This window comes from Mobula birostris, chromosome 8, assembly GCF_030028105.1.
Source record: "Mobula birostris isolate sMobBir1 chromosome 8, sMobBir1.hap1, whole genome shotgun sequence".
Lineage (NCBI taxonomy): Eukaryota > Metazoa > Chordata > Chondrichthyes > Myliobatiformes > Myliobatidae > Mobula > Mobula birostris.
The window spans coordinates 22,503,582-22,526,179 of NC_092377.1; the positions used below are offsets into that span (position 1 = coordinate 22,503,582).

The window sequence follows — 22,598 nt, forward strand, 5'->3', positions numbered from 1 at the left end:
TTTTGCCTCCTTTTGATACCATACTGGGGCTGGCTGCTATTATAATTTCAGCACTGCATACATTATCATTTAAAAAGTAGAATTAAGTAAATCAGAATTTTGGTGTTGTCTGTTTCAGGGTTATTATTACCACAGAGAAGTTCTAGGAGCACAAGGAGATTTTATTACATCGCCTGAGATTAGTCAGGTTTTTGGAGAAGTAAGTTGGGGAAAGTTCTTGCTTTTTCTGTAAATCATCATTTGATTTTATCTTGTCTCAAAGCACTTTACATCTGGTGAAGTACTTTTGATACGTACTGTAATAATGTGGGAATAAATTTGTGTATAATCATAATTACTTGAAAAGTAAACTGTGTTCTTATAGTCACGGTGATTTGGTAGATTGGATTCAGATTTGGCTTGAGAAGGCAAAGGGTAGTCATAGAGTGGGGTTTCTCAGAATGGAGGTCTGACCGATTGTTTTCCTTGGGTGCCAACGCTGGAATCTCTGTTGTTTGTGATACAGTACATACACGAGATTCTGTAGACGCAGGAAATCTTGAGAAGCAGAAAAAAATGCTGGAGAGACTCGGCAAATCAGGCAGCATCTATAGAAGGGAATAAACAGTTAATGTTTTGGGCTGAGGCCCTTATCAGGACAGGACAGGAAAGGAAGGGGACAGAAGGCAGAGTTTGCATATGTTTGTGTTTTACATGAATGATTTGAATGAAAATGTAGACAAGCTGATTAGTAAGTTTAGAATATAGAATAGTACAGCACAGTACAGGCCCTTCGGCCCACAATGTTGTGCCGACCCTCAAACCCTGCCTCCCATATAACCCCCCAACTTAAATTCCTCCATATACCTGTCTAGTAGTCTCTTAAATTTCACTAGTGTATCTGCCTCCACCACTGACTCAGGCAGTGCATTCCATGCGCCAACCACTCTCTGAGTAAAAAACCTTCCTCTCATATCCCCCTTGAACTTCCCACCCCTTACTTTAAAGCCATGTCCTCTTGTATTGAGCAGTGGTGCCCTGGGGAAGAGGTGCTGGCTATCCACTCTATCTATTCCTCTTATTATCTTGTACACCTCTATCATGTCTCCTCTCATCCTCCCTCTTTCCAAAGAGTAAAGCCCTAGCTCCCTTAATCGCTGATCATAATCCATACTCTCTAAACCAGGCAGCATCCTGGTAAATCTCCTCTGTACCCTTCCCAATGCTTCCACATCCTTCCTATAGTGAGGTGACCAGAAATGGACACGGTACTCCAAGTGTGGCCTAACCAGAGTTTTATAGAGCTCCATTATTACCTCGCGACTCTTAAACTCTATCCCTCGACTTATGAAAGCTAACACTCCATAAGCTTTCTTAACTACCCTATCTACCTGTGACACACATCAAAGTTGCTGGTGAACGCAGCAGGCCAGGCAGCATCTCTAGGAAGAGGTACAGTCGACGTTTTGGGCCGAGACCCTTCGTCAGGACTAACTGAAGGAAGAGCTAGTAAGAGATTTGAAAGTGGGAGGGGGAGATCCAAAATGATAGGAGAAGACAGGAGGGGCAGGGATGGAGCCAAGAGCTGGACAGGTGATTGGCAAAAGGGATATGTGAGGATTATGGGACAGGAGGCCCAGAGAGAAGGAAAAAGGGGAGGGGGGGGAAAAACCCAGAGGATGGACAAGGGGTATAGTCAGAGGGACAGAGGGAGAAAAAAGAGAGAGAGAGAGAGTGTGTATATAAATAATGGATGGGGTCCGAGGGGGATGTGGGGCATTAGCGGAAGTTAGAGAAGTCAATGTTCATGCCATCAGGTTGGAGGCTACCCAGACGGAATATAAGGTGTTGTTCCTCCAACCTGAGTGTGGCTTCATCTTTACAGTAGAGGAGGCTGTGGATAGACATATCAGAATGGGAATGGGATGTGGAATTAAAATGTGTGGCTACTGGGAGATCCTGCTTTCTCTGACGGACAGAGCGTAGGTGTTCAGCAAAACGATCTCCCAGTCTGCGTCGGGTCTTGCCTGTATATAGAAGGCCACATCGGGAGCACCGGACGCAATATATCACCCCAGCCGACTCACAGATGAAGTGTTGCCTCACCTGGAAGGACTATTTGGGGCCCTGAATGGTGGTAAGGGAGGAAGTATAAGGGCATGTGTAGCACTTGTTCCGCTTACACGGATAAGTGCCAGGAGGGAGATCAGTGGGGAGGGATGGGGGGGACGAATGGACAAGGGAGTTGTGTAGGGAGCGATCCCTGCGGAATGCAGGGGGGGGGAGGGAAAGATGTGCTTAGTGGTGGGATCCCGTTGGAGGTGGCACAAGTTACGGAGAATAATATGTTGGACCCGGAGGCTGGTGGGGTGGTAGGTGGGAACCCTATTCCTAGTGGGGTGACGGGAGGATGGAGTGAGAGCAGATGTACGTGAAATGGGGGAGATGCGTTTAAGAGCAGAGTTGATGGTGGAGGAAGAGAAGCCCCTTTCTTTAAAAATTCCCATTTTGATATGTCTGTTCCTTCAGTTAGTCCTGACGAAGGGTCTCGGCCCAAAACGTTAACCGTACCTCTTCCTGGAGATGCTGCCTGGCCTGCTGCGTTCACCAGCAACTTTGATGTGTGTCGCTTGAATTTCCAGCATCTGCAGAATTCCTCGTGTTTACCTATCTACCTGTGAGGCAACTTTCAAGGATCTGTGGACATGTACCCCCAGATCCTTCTGCTCCTTCACACTACCAAGTACCCTGCCATTTACTTTGTACTCGGGGTTTGTCCTTCCAAAGTGTACCACCTCACACTTCTCCGGGTTGAACACCATCTGCCACTTCTCAGCCCACTTCTGCATCCTATCAATGTCTCTCTGCAACCTTCGACAATCCTCTACACTGTCTACAACACCATCAACCTTTGTGTCGTCTGCAAACTTGCCAACCCACCCTTCTACCCCGACATCCAGGTCTTTAATAAAAATCACGAAAAGTAGAGATCCCAGAACTGATCCTTGTGGGACACCACTAGTCACAACCCTCCAATCCGAATGTACTCCCTCCACCACGACCCTCTGCCTTCTGCAGGCAAGTCAATTCTGAATCCAACTGGCCAAACTTCCCTGGATCCCATGCCTTCTGACTTTCTGAATAAGCCTACTGTGTGGAACCTTGTCAAATGCCTTGCTAAAATCCATATACATCACGTCTACTGCACTACCCTCATCTATATGCCTGGTCACCTCCTCAAGGAACTCTATCAGGCTTGTTAGACACGATTTGCCCTTCACAAAGCCATGCTTATAGTTCGAAAAACTTGCTAAGAGTTGAGGATAGTGAAGAAAGTTGTTCAAGGATACGTCAGAATAACTGGGGAATCGTGCAGAGAAATGGTAAATGGAGTTTAATTCAGACGAGGTCAAACATATAAGAGAAAAATATATGGTAAGTGGCAAGACCCTTTGAAACACTGATGTACAGAGGGATGGTTGTGTGAGAATCTCGCAGTCATCAGTTGTGGCATTGACTAAAAGTCAGAAAGTCACGTTACAGCTATGTAGAACTTTAACACATTTGCAGTATTGTGTGCAGTTCTGGTCGCGGCATTACAGAAAGGATGATCATGTGGAAGAGGTTCACCATCACATTACCTGGATTTGAGACTATTAGCTACAGACAATTAGAGACAAATTTGAGAGGAGACTTGATAGTAGAAAAATGTTGAGAGGCATAGATAAGGAAATTAGTCAGAGTCTTTTTGCCCAGATGGAAATGTAAGAATGAGAAGGGGAGTTTTTAAAAGAGGTGTGTGAGGCAAATTCTTTTGCATAGAAAGTAGTAGGTAGTTCAAGACTCATTTCCTTAGCCTCCATCATTTTCTCCATAATACAAACCTAATGAGAAATATTAAAAATCTCTCCCATTTCCTTTGGTTCCACACAGAGACAAACATGCTGATGTTTAAGAGGACCTGTTTCTCTTCCTAGACACCCTTTACTCTAAATGTGCCTGTAGAATCTTTTGTGATTTTTGCCTCAACTTGCTTGCCAAATTCTTCTCGTATCCTCTTTTTGCGTGCCTAACTCCTCTTCAATGCTCTCCTACATTTGTTGTAGTCATCGAGAGATTTATGAGCTCCCACTTGGCAGATGCTCCTTTCCCTGCTAACGATCTTGCGCAGTGATCCTCTGCAAGATCTCGCCTAATGGCTTCGAAATTCGCTCTGCCCCAGTTCAGGACCCTAACCCGTGAACCAGTCACATCCTTTGCCTTAACTATTAGAATTGTGGTCACTGGTCCGAAAGTGCTCACTGACAGACATTTCTGCCACTTGCCCTATCTCATTCCCTGGGAGAACGTCCCATGCTCTCTTGTAGGACCCTCTGCATGTTGATAAAGGTTTTCTTGGATGTGTTTCGCAAGTTCCACTCTGTCCAAGCCTTTTACACTGAGAGGCCTCATCTATTTTACAAAAGTTAAAATCTCCTGTCAATGCTACCCTGTTACTTATTTCATTAATTTTTTTTAGCGATACAGCGCCCTTCCAGCCACAGTACCCCAGCAACCCCTGACACTCCTGCTTAACCCCAGCCTAATCATGGGACAATTTACAATGACCAGTTGAACTACCTGGTACGCCTTTAGACTGTGGGAGGAAACTGGAGCTCCCAGGGAAAACCCACACATTCCATGGGGAGGACATGCTGAGACAGCGCTGGGATTGAACTCTGAACTTCAATGCCCCAAGCTGTAATAACGTTACACTAACTGCTGTGCTACTGTGGCTGTAATCTCCACATATCTGCTACTCCAATTCTCATTGACTATTGGGAGGCCTACAATGCAATCCCATCAGAAGAAGCATCTCCTTGTTTCTAAGTTCTAACCGTATGGCCGCACTGGATGATACCCCGAGATTATCCTCTGTAAGAACCATTGTTATGTCTTCTTCCACCAAGAAGGCAACTCTTTGTACTCTCTTTCCTCCACCTCTGTCACACCTGTAGCGTCTTTATTTTGAAACATTGAGCTGCCAGTCCTGTCCTTTTTTCTGACCTGTTTCTATTATGGCTATGAGATTGCAGCATGGGCAACTGCTGGTCTTCCATACGACCTTGCCCGGGCCTGCGCCCTGGAGAGTGAAAACTTTCCAGGTGCAGATCCATGGTCTCGCAAGACTAACGGATGCCTTTAATTTAATTATGAGATTTCAGTCCCCAGAGTCAATCCATGCCCGTCCATCCACCTTACCCATTAAGCCTCTTGCATTAAAATAAATGCAATGTAAAGCCAGTTTTTATTCTGGTGTTTTCCTTTCCAGTCCTGAAGAAAGGTTTCGGCCAAAACGTCGACTGTTTATTCATTTCCAGAGATGTTGCCTGAGCTGCTGCGTTGCTTTTGATTTCCAGCATCTGCAGAAGTTCTCACATTGATCATCTTCATTCTGTGTCCTCTTGGTCCCTTTATCTGCTCTTGTCACAATTTATCGGATCACCTCACCATTTGGTAGTGCTCTGTCCTGTAAGTGAAAGCTCAAATTCCACATTAAAGGTGTGAGCACAACCACCTAAGCTGATGTTCTAGTGTGACGCCACACTGTCAAAATGAAGCTTTAAACTGAGACTGTCTTCTCAGTCTGGTCTTTGGTACTATTTTAATGTAGAGCAGGAGTATTATTCAGATAATGTGGCCAACACATTTTACCTTAGACAACATTAATAAAAGAGATTATCAGATTCAATATCATTGCTGCTGTTGCAGTATTCCTAGTGGTTTCCATGTTTCCTGCCATAAATCAGTGAAGTGAATTTTATAGGCTGTAAAGTGCTTAAAAATATTTAAAAAGTAACTATCGGAATAAAATCCTCTAAACTATTCAGTTCATAATTTAAGTGCATGGATTTCAAAACTTAAATTTCAGAATAATGTTTTTTTTTCCATCCTTCTCCTGGTTCTCCAAGCTACTTGGAATTTGGTGCGTCAGTGAGTGGATGGCTGCTGGTAAACCTAAGGCATTTCATCTGGTAGAACTCGGGCCTGGCAGGGGTACTTTAGCAAGTGATGTTCTAAGGGTAAGTTATTAACCATTTCTTAATTCATTTTTTTTGTGTGTGAACATATGAACGGTAGTACTGACCTGCCAATGAGAAAAATTGCCTGAGTAACTTGTGTTCACAAAAAGGAGGACATGACCAATCTGCAAATTATTACCCAGCCTATTCTCATTCATCATGTAGAAATGGAACATGCTGGTGTGTAGGCCAAAAAGTGTCTTCTAATCTCCTAATAAACTGCATGCCAATTTCTATTTTAGATTCCATGTGGACTACTTGGCTCTAGACATTGTCACAATGCTAGGGGCACAAGAGACACTGCAGATGCTGGAATGAGATCAAATCAAATCAAGTTTTAATTATCATTCAAACCATACATAGATAAAGCTGAATGAGCTCTGGGGCCAAGGTGCAAAGCATTCAAAATAGCAAGCAAACATTCAAAGTAGTGAGTAACATAATTCAAAATAGCAAGCAAGGAAGCGTATTCACTTTAAAATAAAACGTGAGCGATGTTGTTTGGCATCCGATGGTTCAGTCTCCTGGCAGTGTGCGGTCACACGCAAGCCACCCTGTCATTCCACCTCTCGAACACGGGAGGTCAGGTCTGATGAGAGAGACCAGGCCCCAGCCAAGTTGGACGCCATACTGTAACGCTTCTACGTCTTCTCACCTGGTCTGCAGCAGCAGGCAAGTCTGAGGCTTGAGGCTAGGTCCTCGCTACAACCGAGGCTACTGAGCTCCCATTTCGTCTGTCCCTCCACCAGATAGGGTAACAGGCCTGCAGCGCCTTACATTATCACTGTCGAATAGAGCCTCACAATCGCAAGCAAAATGTCCAAGGCAATCTCCCGCAGTCATGCTGCACCAACTTCGAAATGTTGAGGGCGAGAGATCTTGGCACAAAGAAAAAGTTTTGATTTTGTGAAGGTATTCCTGGAAATTAACTGGCATCAGGAGGAAAACATCTAGTAATTAGTTATGCTGCAATTTAGCTGTGTGAGTTTCTCAGAGCAGTGTCCTAGACCCAACCACCTGCAGCTACCTCTTCCTTCTGTCATAAGGTTAGAAGTGGAGATGGTTGCTGGTATTCACATATTCCTCAGCACATGAAACACATCAAGCCTACATGTGACAGGACCTTGACAGCGTTCAGCTATGAGCAGAAAAGTGGCAAGGAACACTCCTACCATGCAGGTAACAACCAGTGATCATCTCGGATGAGAGAGTCTGACCATTTAACCTTATGACGCAGTGGCATTATGTCACTGTGTCCTGCGCCATTAAATTTCTGGGAACCATTAACTGGAAACTTCACGGGCCCAATCATATCAACATTCTGACTACAAAGTAAAGTAAGTTTTATTAACGGAGTACTTATATGTCCCCACTTACAACCCTGAGATTCGTTTTCCTGTGGGCATACTCAGCAAATCTACAAATTAAGAACTATAGCAGGATCAATGAAAGATCAAGTAGAGTGTAAAACAACAAACTAGGCAAATATAAATAAATAGCAATAAATAACGAGAATATGAAATAACAAGATATTCCTGAAAGTGAGATTATTGGTTGTGGGAACATCTCAACGGGTGGGCAAGTGAGTGTAGTTATCTTCTTTTGTTCAAGAGCCTGATGGTTGAGGGGTAGTAACTGTTTTTGAACCTGGTTGTGTGAGTCCTGAGGCACTTGTACCTTCTACCTGATGGCAGCAGCGAGGAAAGAGCATGGCCTGGGTGGTGAAGATCTCTGATGATGGATGCTGCTCTTCTATGACAGCATTTTATGTAGCTGTACTCAATGGTTGGGAGGTCTTTACCCATGATGTATTAGGCTGAATGTACTACCTTTTGTACGATTTTCTGTTTAAAGGCATTGGTGTTCCCATACCAAACTGTAAATATACCACCACTACATATCTATAGAAGTTTGTCAACATTTGTGGTGTCATGCCAAACCTCTGCTGGCTCCTAAGGAAGCAGAAGTGCTGATGTGCTTTCTTTGCAATTGCATGTACATGCTGGTTCCAGGACACATCCTCTGAAATAGTAACACCCAGGAATTACGTATTTAAATGAAATATGAAACAAAATAGAACACTATCAATACTACTACAGCACTATAAAACTCTGTATTGGTTTCTAATAGTTACCGACAGAGGACATACATTGTACGCTGTCGTGTTCTTTTGATTGTAAATGAACAAAATCAGTGCAGACACCTAGTGCAGGTGATGGACTACATGCACTGCCTTCCTGCATGAAGCGGTGTTGTAATCCAACAATAGATTTCCTAGCATCCCGGCTTATAATATGGTCTAGTAGTGTATTTTTTTTTTTAGGATAGTGTCAAATCTTTTTGGGTCTGAAATTTTTAAAAGCCAGAATTTAAAAAAAAACAGAATGATCAAAAGTCTCTTTTTGAATCTGCATCCATCAGTCCAAATGCATAATATCACACAATTACATGAAACTGATGCTATTTAAAAGCTGTTTGCTCTAAGCACAGTGTATGAAGGCCACACAAGTGCACACAACTGATGCTAGTTAGAAACTGTTCGGCAGCAGTCTCTTCTTCCAGTTAGGTGGTATAGTGTCCCAAGTAAATGAAGGGAGTTCTGGTTATTTTCTCAATTAGTTTTTGTTCCTTAAGAGTTGTCTCAATAAGTGGCTGCCCCGAATTAACCAACGAGCCAATGAACTGTGATTCACTGAATTTCCTTTATTCCTTCGGAATCTGCATAAATTCAGGTGACAAATTATTTTCCAAGTTAGATTTAACAATTTATATTCTAGAACAGTATAAAATTTGTTTCTCTGAAAGAGCACACAAGATTTTTTTTCATATGGGGCTGGTAGAATCTAACACTGTTGATAAAATTACAAGCATCATGGAAAGTCACAGCAGTTGGGTCTCTGAAGCGGAGTATGGCTCTGTGACTCAAATGAAGGGAGAGAAGAGGTACATTGTTGTAATAGGAGAATCGTTGGTTAGGGGAATAGAAAGGAGGTTCTGTGGGGGAGAACGAAATTCTCAGATGGTATGTTGCCTCCTGGGTGCCTGGGTCCACGACATCTCTGATTGAGTCTGCAGCATCGTTCAGTGGGAGGATGAACAGGCAGTTGGTGAGGCCTAATTTGGGGTATTGTGTGCAGTTTTGGTCACTTTCCTACAGGAAAGATGTAAATAAGGCTAAAAGAGTACAGAGAAAATTTATAAGGACGTTGCCGGTTATGAGGACCTGAGTTATAAGGAAAGATTGAATAGGTTAGGATTTTATTCCTTAGAACGTAGAAGATTGAGAGGAGATTTGATAGGTGTATACAAAGTTGTGAGTGGTATAGATAGGGAAAGCGCAAGCAGGCTTTTTCCACTGAGTTTGGGTGGGATTACAACCTGAGTTCATGGGTTAAGGGTGAAAGGTGAGAGGTTTAAGGGGCACATGAAGGGAAACTTCTTCACTGAGAGGATCATGAGAGTGTGGAGTGAGCTGCTTGATTTCAATGTTTAAGAGAAGCTTGGATAGATACATAGTTGGCAGGGGTATGGAGGTCTGTGGTCTTGATGTAGGTTGATGGGAGTAGGCAGTTTAAATGGTTTTGACATGGACTAGATGTGCCATAGGGCCTGTTTCTGGGCTATACTTCTCCGACTCCATGACTTCTCTATGACTCTGTTTTTGCAGAGTAGGAGAATTAAGGGTTATGGTGAAAAGGCAGGCTGGTGGAGATGAGTCCATGGCCAGATCAGCCAGGATCCTATTGAATGGTGGAGCAGGCTCGACAGGCCAGATGGCTGACTCCTGCTCCTATTTCTTATGTTCTTATGACATTGAAATACATAAGCAAACAGACAGGCAGAATGTCATAAACTGATACTGCTGTTCAGCTTTTATTTTTAAATTTTTTTTAAATTTTATTTTTATTTGGATAAGGTATTCACAAGTAATACACACTTTTTTTTACATATATAACCTTTTCCATTTTTTATGTGAGTAAATCTATATTAATTTGTACATTCACATTGAGATAATATAGAAAATAATTAGGCATTCAAATAGGTGTTTATGTGCAATTGTACTTGCACTCTATTAAACTTAAGTAATGATAATAGTTGTTATAAAAAATATTAATAACAGTGGTTGAATACTAATTTCCATGTATCTCTTCTGGTCCATTTCTTTCTGGTCCAAAATTTCCCCAGATCTTTTCTTTATTTGTGTTTATTCCACATTTTCCAAAAAAAGGAACAGTAAACATTCGAGCCAAGGGTGCTTACGTTAACACCATTACTATGTTGGTGAGACAAACAGTATAAACCATTAGGAGAGTCATCTAAAGTCTGCTCGCTCTGGGGTTATAAATTCAATCCATTTATTCCAAATTTGATAAACTTTTTCCTTTTGAATTCTCAGAGAGTAGGTCATCTTTTCCATTTTAAGTATTTCCAAAATAATTTCATGCCAGTCTTCTAATGTAGGTGATGTTGGATTTAACCACTTTCTGGTGATTGATTTCTTACTTGCCGCTAAAAGGGCCTGCAGCAGCGTTGTATCTCTCTTCTGTTCCAAAAACGATACATGCCCCAAGTAGAGAGTCTCAAAGTTTAGAGGTATCTGAGTCTTAAATACCTTAACTAATGTTCTGTGAATACCTTCCCAATATAAACTTAATGTAGGGCAATCCCAAAAAATGTGGAAATGATTTGCCTCCTTGGAGCCACACCTTCACCTTGTCTTTATATTTTTCCTGGTATGGGGTCTTGAAGTATCTTATAAGATTTTTCCAACAGTGTTCTCTCCAAATCAAAGAGTTAGTCGAAGACCACTGGAAGCTGCGTATTTTCCCCCAAGCCTCCTCTGAAAGTAGCAACCCCTCTTCTTTCTCCCACTTCTCTTTAATATAAAATGTGTTTTCATTTTTGGCATGAGAGAGGGCATTGTATAATCGAGAAATTGATTTACTTGGTATTGAACTGTAAGCCGAATTCAGAACCTTGAAAAATTCTAATTCTTCTGTTAAGTCTGTATATCTACAACTCTAGTTAACATGATGTTGTACTTGAAGGTTCCTAAAAAACTCATTGTATTCTAGGCCATGTTTGTCCTGCAGGGATTCAAAACTTTGAAATACACTTTTATGTGTGAATGAGAGGTAGGTTGTAAGACCTTTCTTTATCCACAGTTCAAATCTGTTATCTCCTCTACTGGGAAGAAATTCGGTATCATAAGCACACCCTCTGGAAAGTTTTAACATGTTATTGATTCCACATGAATTAGCCAACTTCTGCCATACTTTTAATGTGAGATCTATCCAGCTGTTTTTAATCTTTTCCAATTGGGCCATCAATCCTTTGTCTGCTATTGAGGCCTGCAGAGGAAAACTGTCAATCAGTCCAAATTCTATTTCCTTCCATCTAGCCTTATATTCCCTATTGCACCAATATAACAGAGGGGTTATATGTGAAGCATAAAAATAATTTCTCAAGAAGGAAGTGCCATACCCCCGCCTTCCTTTCCTAACTGTAAGGTGTTAAATCGGATTCTAGGTTTCTTTCCTTGCCAGATAAAGTGGGAAATCCATTTGTCCCATTCCCTGAATTGATTATCGTCCACCTCCATAGGTAAAGTCCGGAAAAGGTAAAGTAACCAAGGGAGAATATTCATTTTTATGATATTTATCCTTGACTTTAAACATAAAAAGGGGATAAGATTCCACCTATGTATATCTGCTTTTATCTCTGAAATTAATGGCCCATAATTTACCTGTGACAATGTTGAAAGATCTTTTGGCAGGGATATTCCTAAATATTTTAATGATTTAGCTTCCCACTTAAGATTATCTGTATCCTGCAGTTTTTTGGATGCTGTATAATTTAAGGACAAAACCTGCGTTTTCTTTACATTAATTTTATAACCTGATATTTTCCCAAACTCATCCAACAGTGTAAACAATCCTATGAATGATTTTTCTGGTTCACTCAAATAGACTAAACGTCATCTGCGAATAGCGCCACCTTCTGTTCAATCCCTGCCACCTTGATAACTTTTGCAATTTCACTCTGTCTTATTAGTTGGGCAAGAGGTTCAATATATAGTGCAAAAAGGAGAGGAGAAATTGGGCATCCCTGTCTAGTTCCGCTCTCTAAAATGGAAGAGTCAGAGAGGTCCCCATTTATCTTAATTCGAGCTGTAGGGCTGTCATATAAAATGTGGATTACTTTAATAAACTTTTCTTGAAAGCCGAATCTTCCTAACACTCTGTATAGGAATACCCAACTAACTGAATCAAAAGCTTTCTCAGCATATAATCCCACTACCATTGTTTCTGTACTGTTCTAGTATGTGTAAAGTTCTCCTTATGTTGTCCTGTGTTTGTCTTTGCTGAATGAATCCAGTCTGGTCTAAGTGGATGAGGCCAGGTAGAAGCTTTTCCAATCTATGAGCTAATATAGATGGCCTTTCAGTTATTTCAAAGAAAAATTGTTCAATCGCTGTCACATCAAACATTCTTAACCCAGAATTATTAAGTTATGATATTTGATTATACTTTCATTTAATTTGCTTTAGTTAACCATCAGCTCCATGATGACATCACATACGTTGCCCGATCTGTACTATTAATGATTCTCAGCATGCTTCATCTTGTAGTGATTCTTAATGGTTACAGTTACCAAGAGAAAGAATGGATATCAGCAAATAATTTTCTATACCTTGAGCAAATTAAGTGGTTTGTTGACTCTAGTGAAATCACGAAGGATTTCCATGTTTTATGAGAATACAGGTATTGTGGAGTCATAGACGTAGAGCTGTACAGCACAGAAATGGATCTGTCAGCCTACCATGTCCATGTCAACTTTTCTGCCTATCTGTACTAATTCCATTTGCCCACATTGGATCTGTGCTCTTCTATATTTTATCTAGGTATTTATTTGTGCCTTGTCTAAATGTCTCTTCAATGTAGTTATTGTACTTGAGTACTTGACTCCACTATCTTATATGACATGGGGTGTGTGTGTAAAATTAAAACAAAACTGCTTTCTTCTCAGCTTGCCCATGCACTCTAGTTTTTCATATCGCTACCATGGGGTGCAAGTGGAATTTCTGACTATCTGCCCCACTCACTTTCATACATACATCTACATACTCACTTTCAAGGTCTCTTCATCTCACGTTCTCAATATCTATTCTGAAATATGATGGCAGAATATAGCATTAATCGTAAGACTCTCGGCAGTGTGGAGGATCAGAGGGATCTTGGGGTCTGATCCATAGGACGCTCAAAGCAGCTGCGTAGGTTGACTCTGTGGTTAAGAAGGCATACGGTATATTGGCCTTCATCAATCTTGGAATTGAATTTAGGAGCCAAGGGGGTAATGTTGCAGCTATATAGGACCCTGGTCAGACCCCACTTGGAGTACTGTGCTCAGTTCTGGTCACCTCACTACAGGAAGGATGTGGAAGCCATAGAAAGGGTGCAGAGGAGATTTACAAGGATGTTGCCTGGATTGGGGAGCATGCCTTATGAGAATAGGTTGAGTAAACTTGGCCTTTTCTCCTTGGAGCGACAGAGGATGAGAGGTGACCTGATAGAGGTGAACAAGATGATGAGAGGCATTGGATAGTCAGAGGCTTTTTCCCAGGGCTGAAATAGTTGCCTCAAGAGGACGCGGGTTTAAGGTGCTGGGAAGTAGGTACAGAGGAGATGTCAGGGGTAATCTTTTTACGCAGAGAGCGGTGAGTGCATGGAATGGGCTGCCAGCAACGGTGGTGGAGGCGGATATGATAGGGTCTTTTAAGAGACTTTTGGATAGGTACATGGAGCTTAGAAAAATAGAGGGCTTATAGGTAAGCCTAGTAATTTCTAAGGTAGGGACATGATCGGCACAAGTTTGTGGGCCAAAGGGTCTGTATTGTGCTGTAGGTTTTCTATGTTTCTATGTTTATTGCTTATTTATTTATTATTATTATTTCTTTTGTTTTGTATTTCCACAGTTTTAGTCTTTTGCACACCGGTTGAACACCCAAGTTGATGCGGTCTTTCATTGATTATATTATGATTATTGTTCTGTTATGTCTTTGTTGAGTGTGCCGGCAGGAAAATGAATCTCAGGGTGACATGTATGTACTTCAGTAATAAATTTATTTTTAACTTTGAACTTTATCTATGCCTCATAATTTTATATATCTTTATTAGATTATTGCTGAGTTTTCTTTGATCCACACTTAATTATCCAATCTCATTCTAAAACTAAAGACCTCCAATCAAGGCAACATCCAGGGGAATGTCCTCTCTATTCTCTCCAGTCTGGTGATCTGAACTGTGCGTTAGTGTGGAATAACTAGTAATTTGTAATGTTGGCACGTAATGTCCCAACATTTATACATTGTGACCAACCTAGAAGGGAAGAATGTCATATGCCTTCTTCACTGCCCCCCTCATTGTCACCACTTCAGGAAACTATTTGAAACAAGAAACAATAATAAGCAGTTAAATAGTGAAGATAAAAAAACTGAGGAATGGAATCCATATCATAAAAAGAGCAGTCTCAGCGTTGAGCTTATAATGCCATCTTGCACAGCATGTCAAACGTTTTAAACTGCCTTTTTTTCTAATCACGCTCTTCCTCAACTGCACCAAATTTAATAGTTAATACTTGTTTGTACTTTTTCCTTTTGGTGGAAATTAGGTCTTCAGCCAACTCAGTTCGGTGTTGAGGGCATGTGAGATTTCTATTCACTTGGTTGAAGTGAGTCCAAAGCTCAGTGAAACTCAAGCACGGATTTTAACTGAAGGAGAACACAGCTTATTACATGATCCCAGTGCTGAAGTTTATAAGGCAGGAGTTACCAAGACAGGGCTTCCAATTGCCTGGTACAAGGATTTACAGGATGTACCAAAAGGTAAGATTATCTCCTTAACTGAGAAGGGAAATCTAAGAAAAGGCTAAAATAGAAAGTTGCAGTGTGATAGAAGGCAGGAGGCATGTTGCAGAAAATGTAACATTAATATAACATATTGAGTGGGACATTCCTTAAGTAAAAGCTTTGTTTTTTTTGCTAATTTGGTTTCAGTTCTGCTTTTTTGAGTTTCAGATTTTAGTGTGAAATACACCCTAATTATTTATGAAGTTGTATGTTCAGGCTTCATTTGTTGCTTATTCCACTTGCTTCTAACACTGTTTAGTTAAGTACTCAGATGGGATTTGTGTACCCAATTTTCCAACATAATTGTGCCCATATTTCTTTGAACTTTGTGTATCATTAGCTGGAATGGAAGATGTGCAAAGCATGTTTAGTTGTAATTGGATACTTTAAACACGTTAAATGAAACTTTCAACCATTTCGCAACTGGAATGATCACAATAACTTTTACAAATCACATTTCCGTTTTCAGGTTTTGGCTTTTATCTTGCACATGAATTTTTTGATGTGCTTCCCATCCACAAGTTTCAGGTAAACCGAGCAGTTTTGTTTCGCAATTTCTGTTTCTCTTTTCATTCCTCTTGCTCTGTTTTGCCACAAGGCATGCGAATAGATCAGTTAAATAGTTAATATTTATCTACACAACATCGATGTGTTGGAACGTTCATCTTGAAAATGAAAGGAGCCTGTTTTCTCCTCCTAACCATGCGATGCCAATCTTAGAATGAGACAGATCTTATTCTGTCTCATTCTAAGATGGATAGAATGGATAGAAATATAAGATGGATCCAGCAGGTGGGATTAAGGAGAATCCAAAGAGGTTTAATAGCTATATTCAGAGTAAAAGGAAAGTTGGGGAGAAAGCCGGTCCCATTAGATATCAGCAGGTCTACCTATGTCTCAAACCGCAGGAGATGGATCGGATTTTCAACTAATATTTCTCCTTTGTGCTTACTAAGAGAAAATCATGGTTGTTCAAGAGATGAGGGAAATGAGAGGAGATGTTTTGGAAAATATTCATATTACCAGGTACAAGATACTAGCAGCTTTATAGCAAATTAAGATGGATAAGTCCCAAGGGCATTCTTGGTTTTTGTGGGAGATGAGGAAATTGCGTAGGTCCTTGCAGGGATATTTGCTTCCTCATTAGCCATTGGTAAAGTTCCCTAAGTTCAGAAGGTGATTAACTCTGCTCTTATGTTCTATGGTCTAATGTAACATTTTCTGTTGATATGAAATAAAATAAGGTGGCTACAGTTTTCTTTAACTGGTCATTTTGATTTTGTGTTTTTAAATTTACAGAAAACCAAGCAGGGATGGCGTGAAATACTGATTGATATTGAACCACGTTCACCAGAAAAGCTTCGGTTTGTCCTGGCACGCTCTGCCACTTTTGCTTCAAAAACGTTAATTCAGGTGGATTTTAAATTGTATTGCTGCAATGAATTTAGTTTAGACTTTTAAAAATACAAGGGGGAGAATACCCTCAGCATTTAAGCTGGGTTTACTTTTCCCAAACTTAGGCAAAATAGTGGGGAGAGCCTGTTGGAAGTTCCCTGTCCAAGTTTAAAAAAAATGAAAGAAGTGCAGTGTAATAGCTTCATAATATCACACAGGAAGACAAAAGGAGTGAAAATCTAATCTTTGTTTTATATCTGCTTATTTCATGTGACTAAATGCAAAATTGCAATTCAGCATTTTCTTGATTTGAGAGTTTTTTATTCAGAGTTGTCACATTTGTAGAGGAGGCTACATCAGGGCTCTGGGTTGCATGCTAGTTCAACTCTTGTTCTCATTCCCGCTCCCACTTTCACATCAGCACACAACTGACGTGAGTTGGAATCCATTCGGCAACAGTCCCTATCCCAATGATGCGACATAGTGTCCCAAATAAATGAAGGGAATTCCAGCTGTTTTCTTGATTAGTGTTTGTTCTTTAAGAGTTGTCCTATAAGTGACTGCCCCAATTAACTGATGGCCTACTTAACCAGAATTCATTGTATATAATACAGGTTACGGAGCACTTTTCATTTCTCATGTCGTTGCATGGGGCAATCAATTATACAATTTTGATCGATTGTATATAATTGGTATTTTCAATGGATGGATTTATAATTTTTTTTTTAAATTATGCCTTAAAAGTTAAATGTGGTTTTACTACTTGGTGTATTTTACTTCTGCTGTTTATTTCAATAGTTGAAGTCTTTAACTTTTCAAACAGAAGGATGATAAAAGAGACCATCTGGAGGTCTGCCCTGAGGCTGGTGTCATTATCCATAGCCTAGCTAGTCGAATCGCTGAAGATGGCGGAGCAGCACTAATAGCCGACTATGGCCATAACGGAACAAAGACTGACACATTTAGAGTAAGTTTAGTGAAGCATCTTCTTAGTAGGTCTTGAGTATGGTTCTCCCATTTAATTATCCCTAGATATTTGACAATGTTTTTTGCTAGTCTGGGTAATAATACCGTAAGCAGTTTTGAGTCGTGTGTTTTATCACATTTACATGTTTTTATACATCACCTTTGAGGGAAATCAGTGATAATAGCCAAAGAATTTTTTGGAAAATTGTCATCCATAGGATTATGATCTAAATGATCAGCACACCAGTACAGAATTCTGTTTATAGCTCATTAAAGAGTATTCAAATAATTTTTAAACAATACAGAAGTTACTTTGATACAGATAATTTTTAAATAATTCATTTTAAGGTGATTAAATGTAAGTCTAGACACATTATACATATTTAACTAACTGGATAAATTATGACTTAAGTTTTGATATATGGTATGTGAAATTCTCTTTAAAGTTACTTTTATATAAAAAATAGCAAGATTTCACAAAAAGCATCAAAATAACAACAAGTTGTTTAGCTGAGGGATAAATGTTGTGCAAGACCACGACAATGTTTATCCTTCACATAAGTACCATGGGACCTTGTCCTTCAACGAATACAGATGGAATTATTCTTCAAGTCTTACTTAAACAATGAAGTGCCAGCAGTGCAGCAAGGCTGCTGCTAGATGTGTGTGTGTGTGCACCTATGTCTGCCAGTGTGAGTGTTCATGCATTCCTGACCTCCTTTGGTCACGTCTTTTAAAATTAATATTTGTCTTCTGAAGGTAATTGTTTTCCCCCTGTTTAGCAGCTGAGCTGGAAGAAAGTTACAACATGTTACCTTGGGGCCATGGTTCCTGTCTATTTCTTTAGATTCCCCAAATCCACTGTGTGGAAGGATTAATACTGATGCCTAGGTGAATGGTTTGTGATATGTTTTAAATATTTTAAAGTATATTTTAATCTTCATTTAGAGTGAAATTCTGAAGTAAATTTATTATCAAAGTACATATACATCACCCTAAATAATTCTGAGATTAATTTTCTGATGGGCATATGCAGTAAATATAAGAAACATAATGGAATCAGTGAAAGACCATGCCCAACAGGACAAACAACAATCAGAATCAGGTGTAATATCACTAGCATATGTCGTGAAATTTGTTAACTTTACACAGCAGTACAATGAAATACATGATAAATATAGAGGAAAAAACTGAGTTACATTAAGTATATGTATGTCTATTAAATAGTTGTTAAAATAAGTAGTGCAAAATAACAGAAATAAAAATGTAGTCAGGTAGTATTCAAGGGTTCAATGTCCACTTAGAAATCGGCAGACAGAGGAGAAGAAGCTGTTCCTGAATTGCTGAGTGTGTGCCTTCACGCTTCTATGCCTCCTTCCCAATGGTAACAATGAGAAGGGAGCATGTCCTGGGTGATGGGGGAATCCTTAATGATGGATGCCACCTTCCTAAGGCACCGCTCCTTTGAGACGTCTTAGATACTACGGAGGCTGGTACCCATTATAGAGCTGATTAATTTTGCAAGTTTCTGCAACTTATTTCAGTCTTGTGCAACAGTGTCCCCCCGCCATACCAGATGGTGATGCAGCCAGTCAGAGTGCTCTCCGTGGTATATTGGTAGAAGTTTTCAAGTGTTTTAGTTGACAAACCAAATCTCCTCAAACTCCGAATGAAGTATAGCCACTGCCTTGCTGCCTTTATAGCTGCATCAATATGTTGCGTCCAGGTTAAGTCCTCAGAGATGTTGACACCTAGGAACTTGAAATTGATCACTTCTGATCCCTCTGAGGATTGGTTTGTGTTCCCTTGTCTTACCCTTCCTGAAGTCCTTAATCAGCTCTTTGGTCTTAATGATATTGGGTGCAAGGTTGTTGCTGCAGCACCACTTGGTATATCTCGCTCCTGTATGCCCTCTCGAAGCAAGAAGGTTGTGACTGGAACGTCGGAAGGGATTTTCGGAGTGATGTCATTTTACTACTCTGGGTAAAGAGAGGCAAGACTGTGCAGATGCGTGACATCAGCCAGTAGAGAGTGGGAAGAGCTTACAAAGGCAAGGATTCTTCAGCGGTTTAGGCACTGGAACTGCGCATGGACTCACTTTGGAGCATCTTGAGATGCTGAGTATGTTGTGGATCGCACATTTAGTGAGTTGGTCACACCGCAGTTTAAGGATCTAAGGAAAGATAGGGAATGTGTGACCAACAGGAAAGGTAGTACAGGGGTCTCCTGCGGTTATCTCCTTCCAAAGCAGATATACCGCTTTAGAGTCTGTTGGGGGAGATAGCTCATCAGGTGAAGGCAACAGTAGCCAGGATCATGGCACCATGGGTGGTTCTGCTGCGCTCGAGGGCAAGAAAAAGAGTGGCAGAGCTGTTGTGGTAGGGGATTCCATGGTTAGAGGAATAGAGAGGAGCTTCTGTGGCCGCAAACAGGACTTCCGTGTGCGTGTGTTGCCTCCTGGGTGCAAGGGTCAGAGATGTCTCGGAGAGGCTGCAGGGCATTCTGAAAGGGGAGGGTGAGCAGCCAGCTGTCGTGGTGCACGTAGGTACTAACAATATAGGAAGAAAGCGGAATGAGGTCCTACAAGCTGAATTTAGGGAGTTCAGAGATAAATTAAAGAGTAGGACCTCAAAGGTAATCATTTCAGGACTATTACCGGTGCCACTTGCTAGCCAGAGTTGGAATAGCAGGATAGCTAGAATGAATATGTGGCTTGGGCAGTGGTGCGAGAGGGAAGGTTTCAGATTCTTGGGGCATTGGAACCGCTTCTGGGGGAGGTGGGACCAGTACCATCCGGACGGTCTACATCTGGGCAGGGCCGAGATCAATGTCCTAGGAAGAGTGTTTGCTATTGCTGTTGGGGAGGCTTTAAACTAATATGGCAGGAGGAGGGGAACCCACAGAAAAGAAGAGGGAAGTGATGCAGAGAACAAAGCTAGAGTTAGTGAAGAAAAAAGTTAAGAGTAGAGTGCATAAAAGTAAAAAGCAAAAATTGCATAGGTCACTAGATTCTAAAAGGACAATGAGTATAAGGGCAATTTATCTAAATGCCTGTAGTATTAAAAACAAGGTTAGTGAACTTGTGGCACAGATCAGTACCAAGGCATATGATTTAGTGGCCATTACAGAAACCTGGTTGCAAGGTGGAGATGACTGGGAATTAAATATCCAAGGGTATCAGGTAATACAGAAAGATAGGCAGGAAGGCAGAGGAGGTGGAGTGGCGCTCTTCATTAGGGATGAGATCAGGGCAATTGTGAGAGATGATATAAGATCTACGGAGCAGAATGTTGAGTCCATCTGGGTAGAGATTAAGAATAGTAAAGGGAAAAAAATCACTGGTGGGTGTTGTCTATAGGCCACCCAATAAAAATATTGCAGTGGCAGAGGCAATTAACCAAGAAATACCTGAGGCTTGTAAGAACGGAATGTCAGTGGTCATGGGGGATTTTAGCTTCCACATAGATTGGGTGAATCAGGTTGGTCAAGGAAGTCTTGAGGAGGACTTCATAGAATGCATCCGTGATGGCTTTCTTGAGCAGCATGTTAGTGAACCTACAAGAAAAATACTATCTTAGATCTAGTCCTGTGCGATGAGACAGGTAAGATTAAATATCTTGTAGTCAGTGATTCTCTTGGAAAGAGTGATCATAGTATGATTGAATTTTGCATTCAGATGGAGGATGAAATAGATCTAAAACTAGTGTATTATGCTTGAATAAGGGAGACTACAACGGGATGAGGGAGGAGTTGGCTAATGTGGATTGGGAGCACAGGCTATTTGGTAGGACAGTTGAGGGACAGTGGAATACTTTCAAAGAGATTTTTCACAGTGCTCAACAGTATTATATTCCAGTCAAAAGTAAGGACAGTAAGTGTGGGGAGAGCCAGCCTTGGATAACGAAGGAAATAAAAGATAGTATCAAATTAAAAGCTCGTGTACAAAGTCGCGAAGAGTAGTGGGAGACTGGAGGATTGGGAAAACTTTTTAAAAACAACAGAGAACAACTAAACAAGAAATAAGGAAAGGGAAGATAGAGTATGAAAGTAAATGAGCACAAAATATAAAAACAGATAGAAAAAGTTTTTATAAATATATAAAGCGGAAGAGCATGGCTGAAGTCAATGTAGGTCACTTAGAAGACAAGAAGAGGAAATTGATATTGGGTGATAAGGAAATTGCTGAAGCATTGAACAACTATTTTGTGTCAGTCTTCACGGTGGAGGACACGTCTAAAATGCCAAAGAAGGATGTTATGTAGGAAATGGGAGGTGAGGACCTCGATAAAATCACTGTCACTAAAGAGATAGTGATGAGCAAACTAGAGGGCCTGAAGGTAGATAAGTCCCCTGGTCCTGATGGGATACATCCCAGGGTGCTGAAGGAATTGGTGGAGGTTATAGTAGACATGTTAGTAATCATGTATCAAAACTCTCTAGATCCTGGGCAGATCCCGGCAGATTGGAAGACAGCAAATGTCACGCCACTTTTTAAAAAACGATGTAGGCAAAAGATGGACAACTATAGGCCAGTTAGCTTAACATTTGTAGTTGGGAAACTGCTTGAAGCTGTCATTAAGGAAGAAATAGCGAAACATTTAGAAAGCAGTGGTTCCATTAGACAGACGCAGCATGGATTCGGAAAGGGCAGGTCCTGTTTGACAAACTTGTTGGAGTTCTTTGAGGACGTAATGAGTGCAGTGGATAGGGGGGAACGGGTGGATTTTGTATACTTGGATTTCCAGAAGGCGTTTGATAAGGTGCCGCACAAGAGACTTATAAATAAGATACGGATGCATGGAGTCGGAGGAAGTGTACTGGCATGGATGGTGGATTGGTTAACCGATAGAAGGCGGAGAGTTGGTATAAATGGGTGTTTCTCCGGTTGGCAGTCAGTGGTGAGTTGGGTGCCGCAGGGGTCGGTGCTGGGATGATTGATGATTTGGAAGAGGGGACTGAGTGTAGCGTAGCAAAATTTGCTGATGACACTAAACTGAATGGAAAAGCAAATTGTACAGAGGATGTGGAGAGTCTGCAGAGGGATATAGATAGGTTAAGTGAGTGGGCCAAGGTCTGGCAGATGGAATATAATGTTGGTAAATGCAAGATCATCCACTTTGGAAGGAATAATAGCAGATCATTATTTAAATGGTGAAAGATTGCAGCATGCTGTTGTGCAGAGGGACTTGGGAGTGCTTGTGCATGAATCACAAAAAGTTGGCTTGCAGGTGCAACAGGTTATTAAGAAGGCAAAAGGAATGTTGGCCTTCATTGCTAGAGGGATTGAA

At 41.0% G+C, this 22,598-nt stretch overlaps 1 protein-coding gene across 2 annotated transcripts in view; it reads left to right on the forward strand.

The window, feature by feature from the left end:
• ndufaf7 (NADH:ubiquinone oxidoreductase complex assembly factor 7) overlaps positions 1–22,598 on the forward strand; it is a 43,728-nt gene that overhangs the window by 602 nt on the left and 20,528 nt on the right. For both annotated transcript variants that reach the window (XM_072264894.1, XM_072264895.1), the window contains 6 exons: positions 119–199; positions 5,931–6,041; positions 14,712–14,925; positions 15,419–15,477; positions 16,249–16,362; positions 17,168–17,311. In XM_072264894.1, the coding sequence (XP_072120995.1) occupies positions 119–199; positions 5,931–6,041; positions 14,712–14,925; positions 15,419–15,477; positions 16,249–16,362; positions 17,168–17,311 (723 nt within the window). The remainder of the gene's footprint in view (positions 1–118; positions 200–5,930; positions 6,042–14,711; positions 14,926–15,418; positions 15,478–16,248; positions 16,363–17,167; positions 17,312–22,598) is intronic.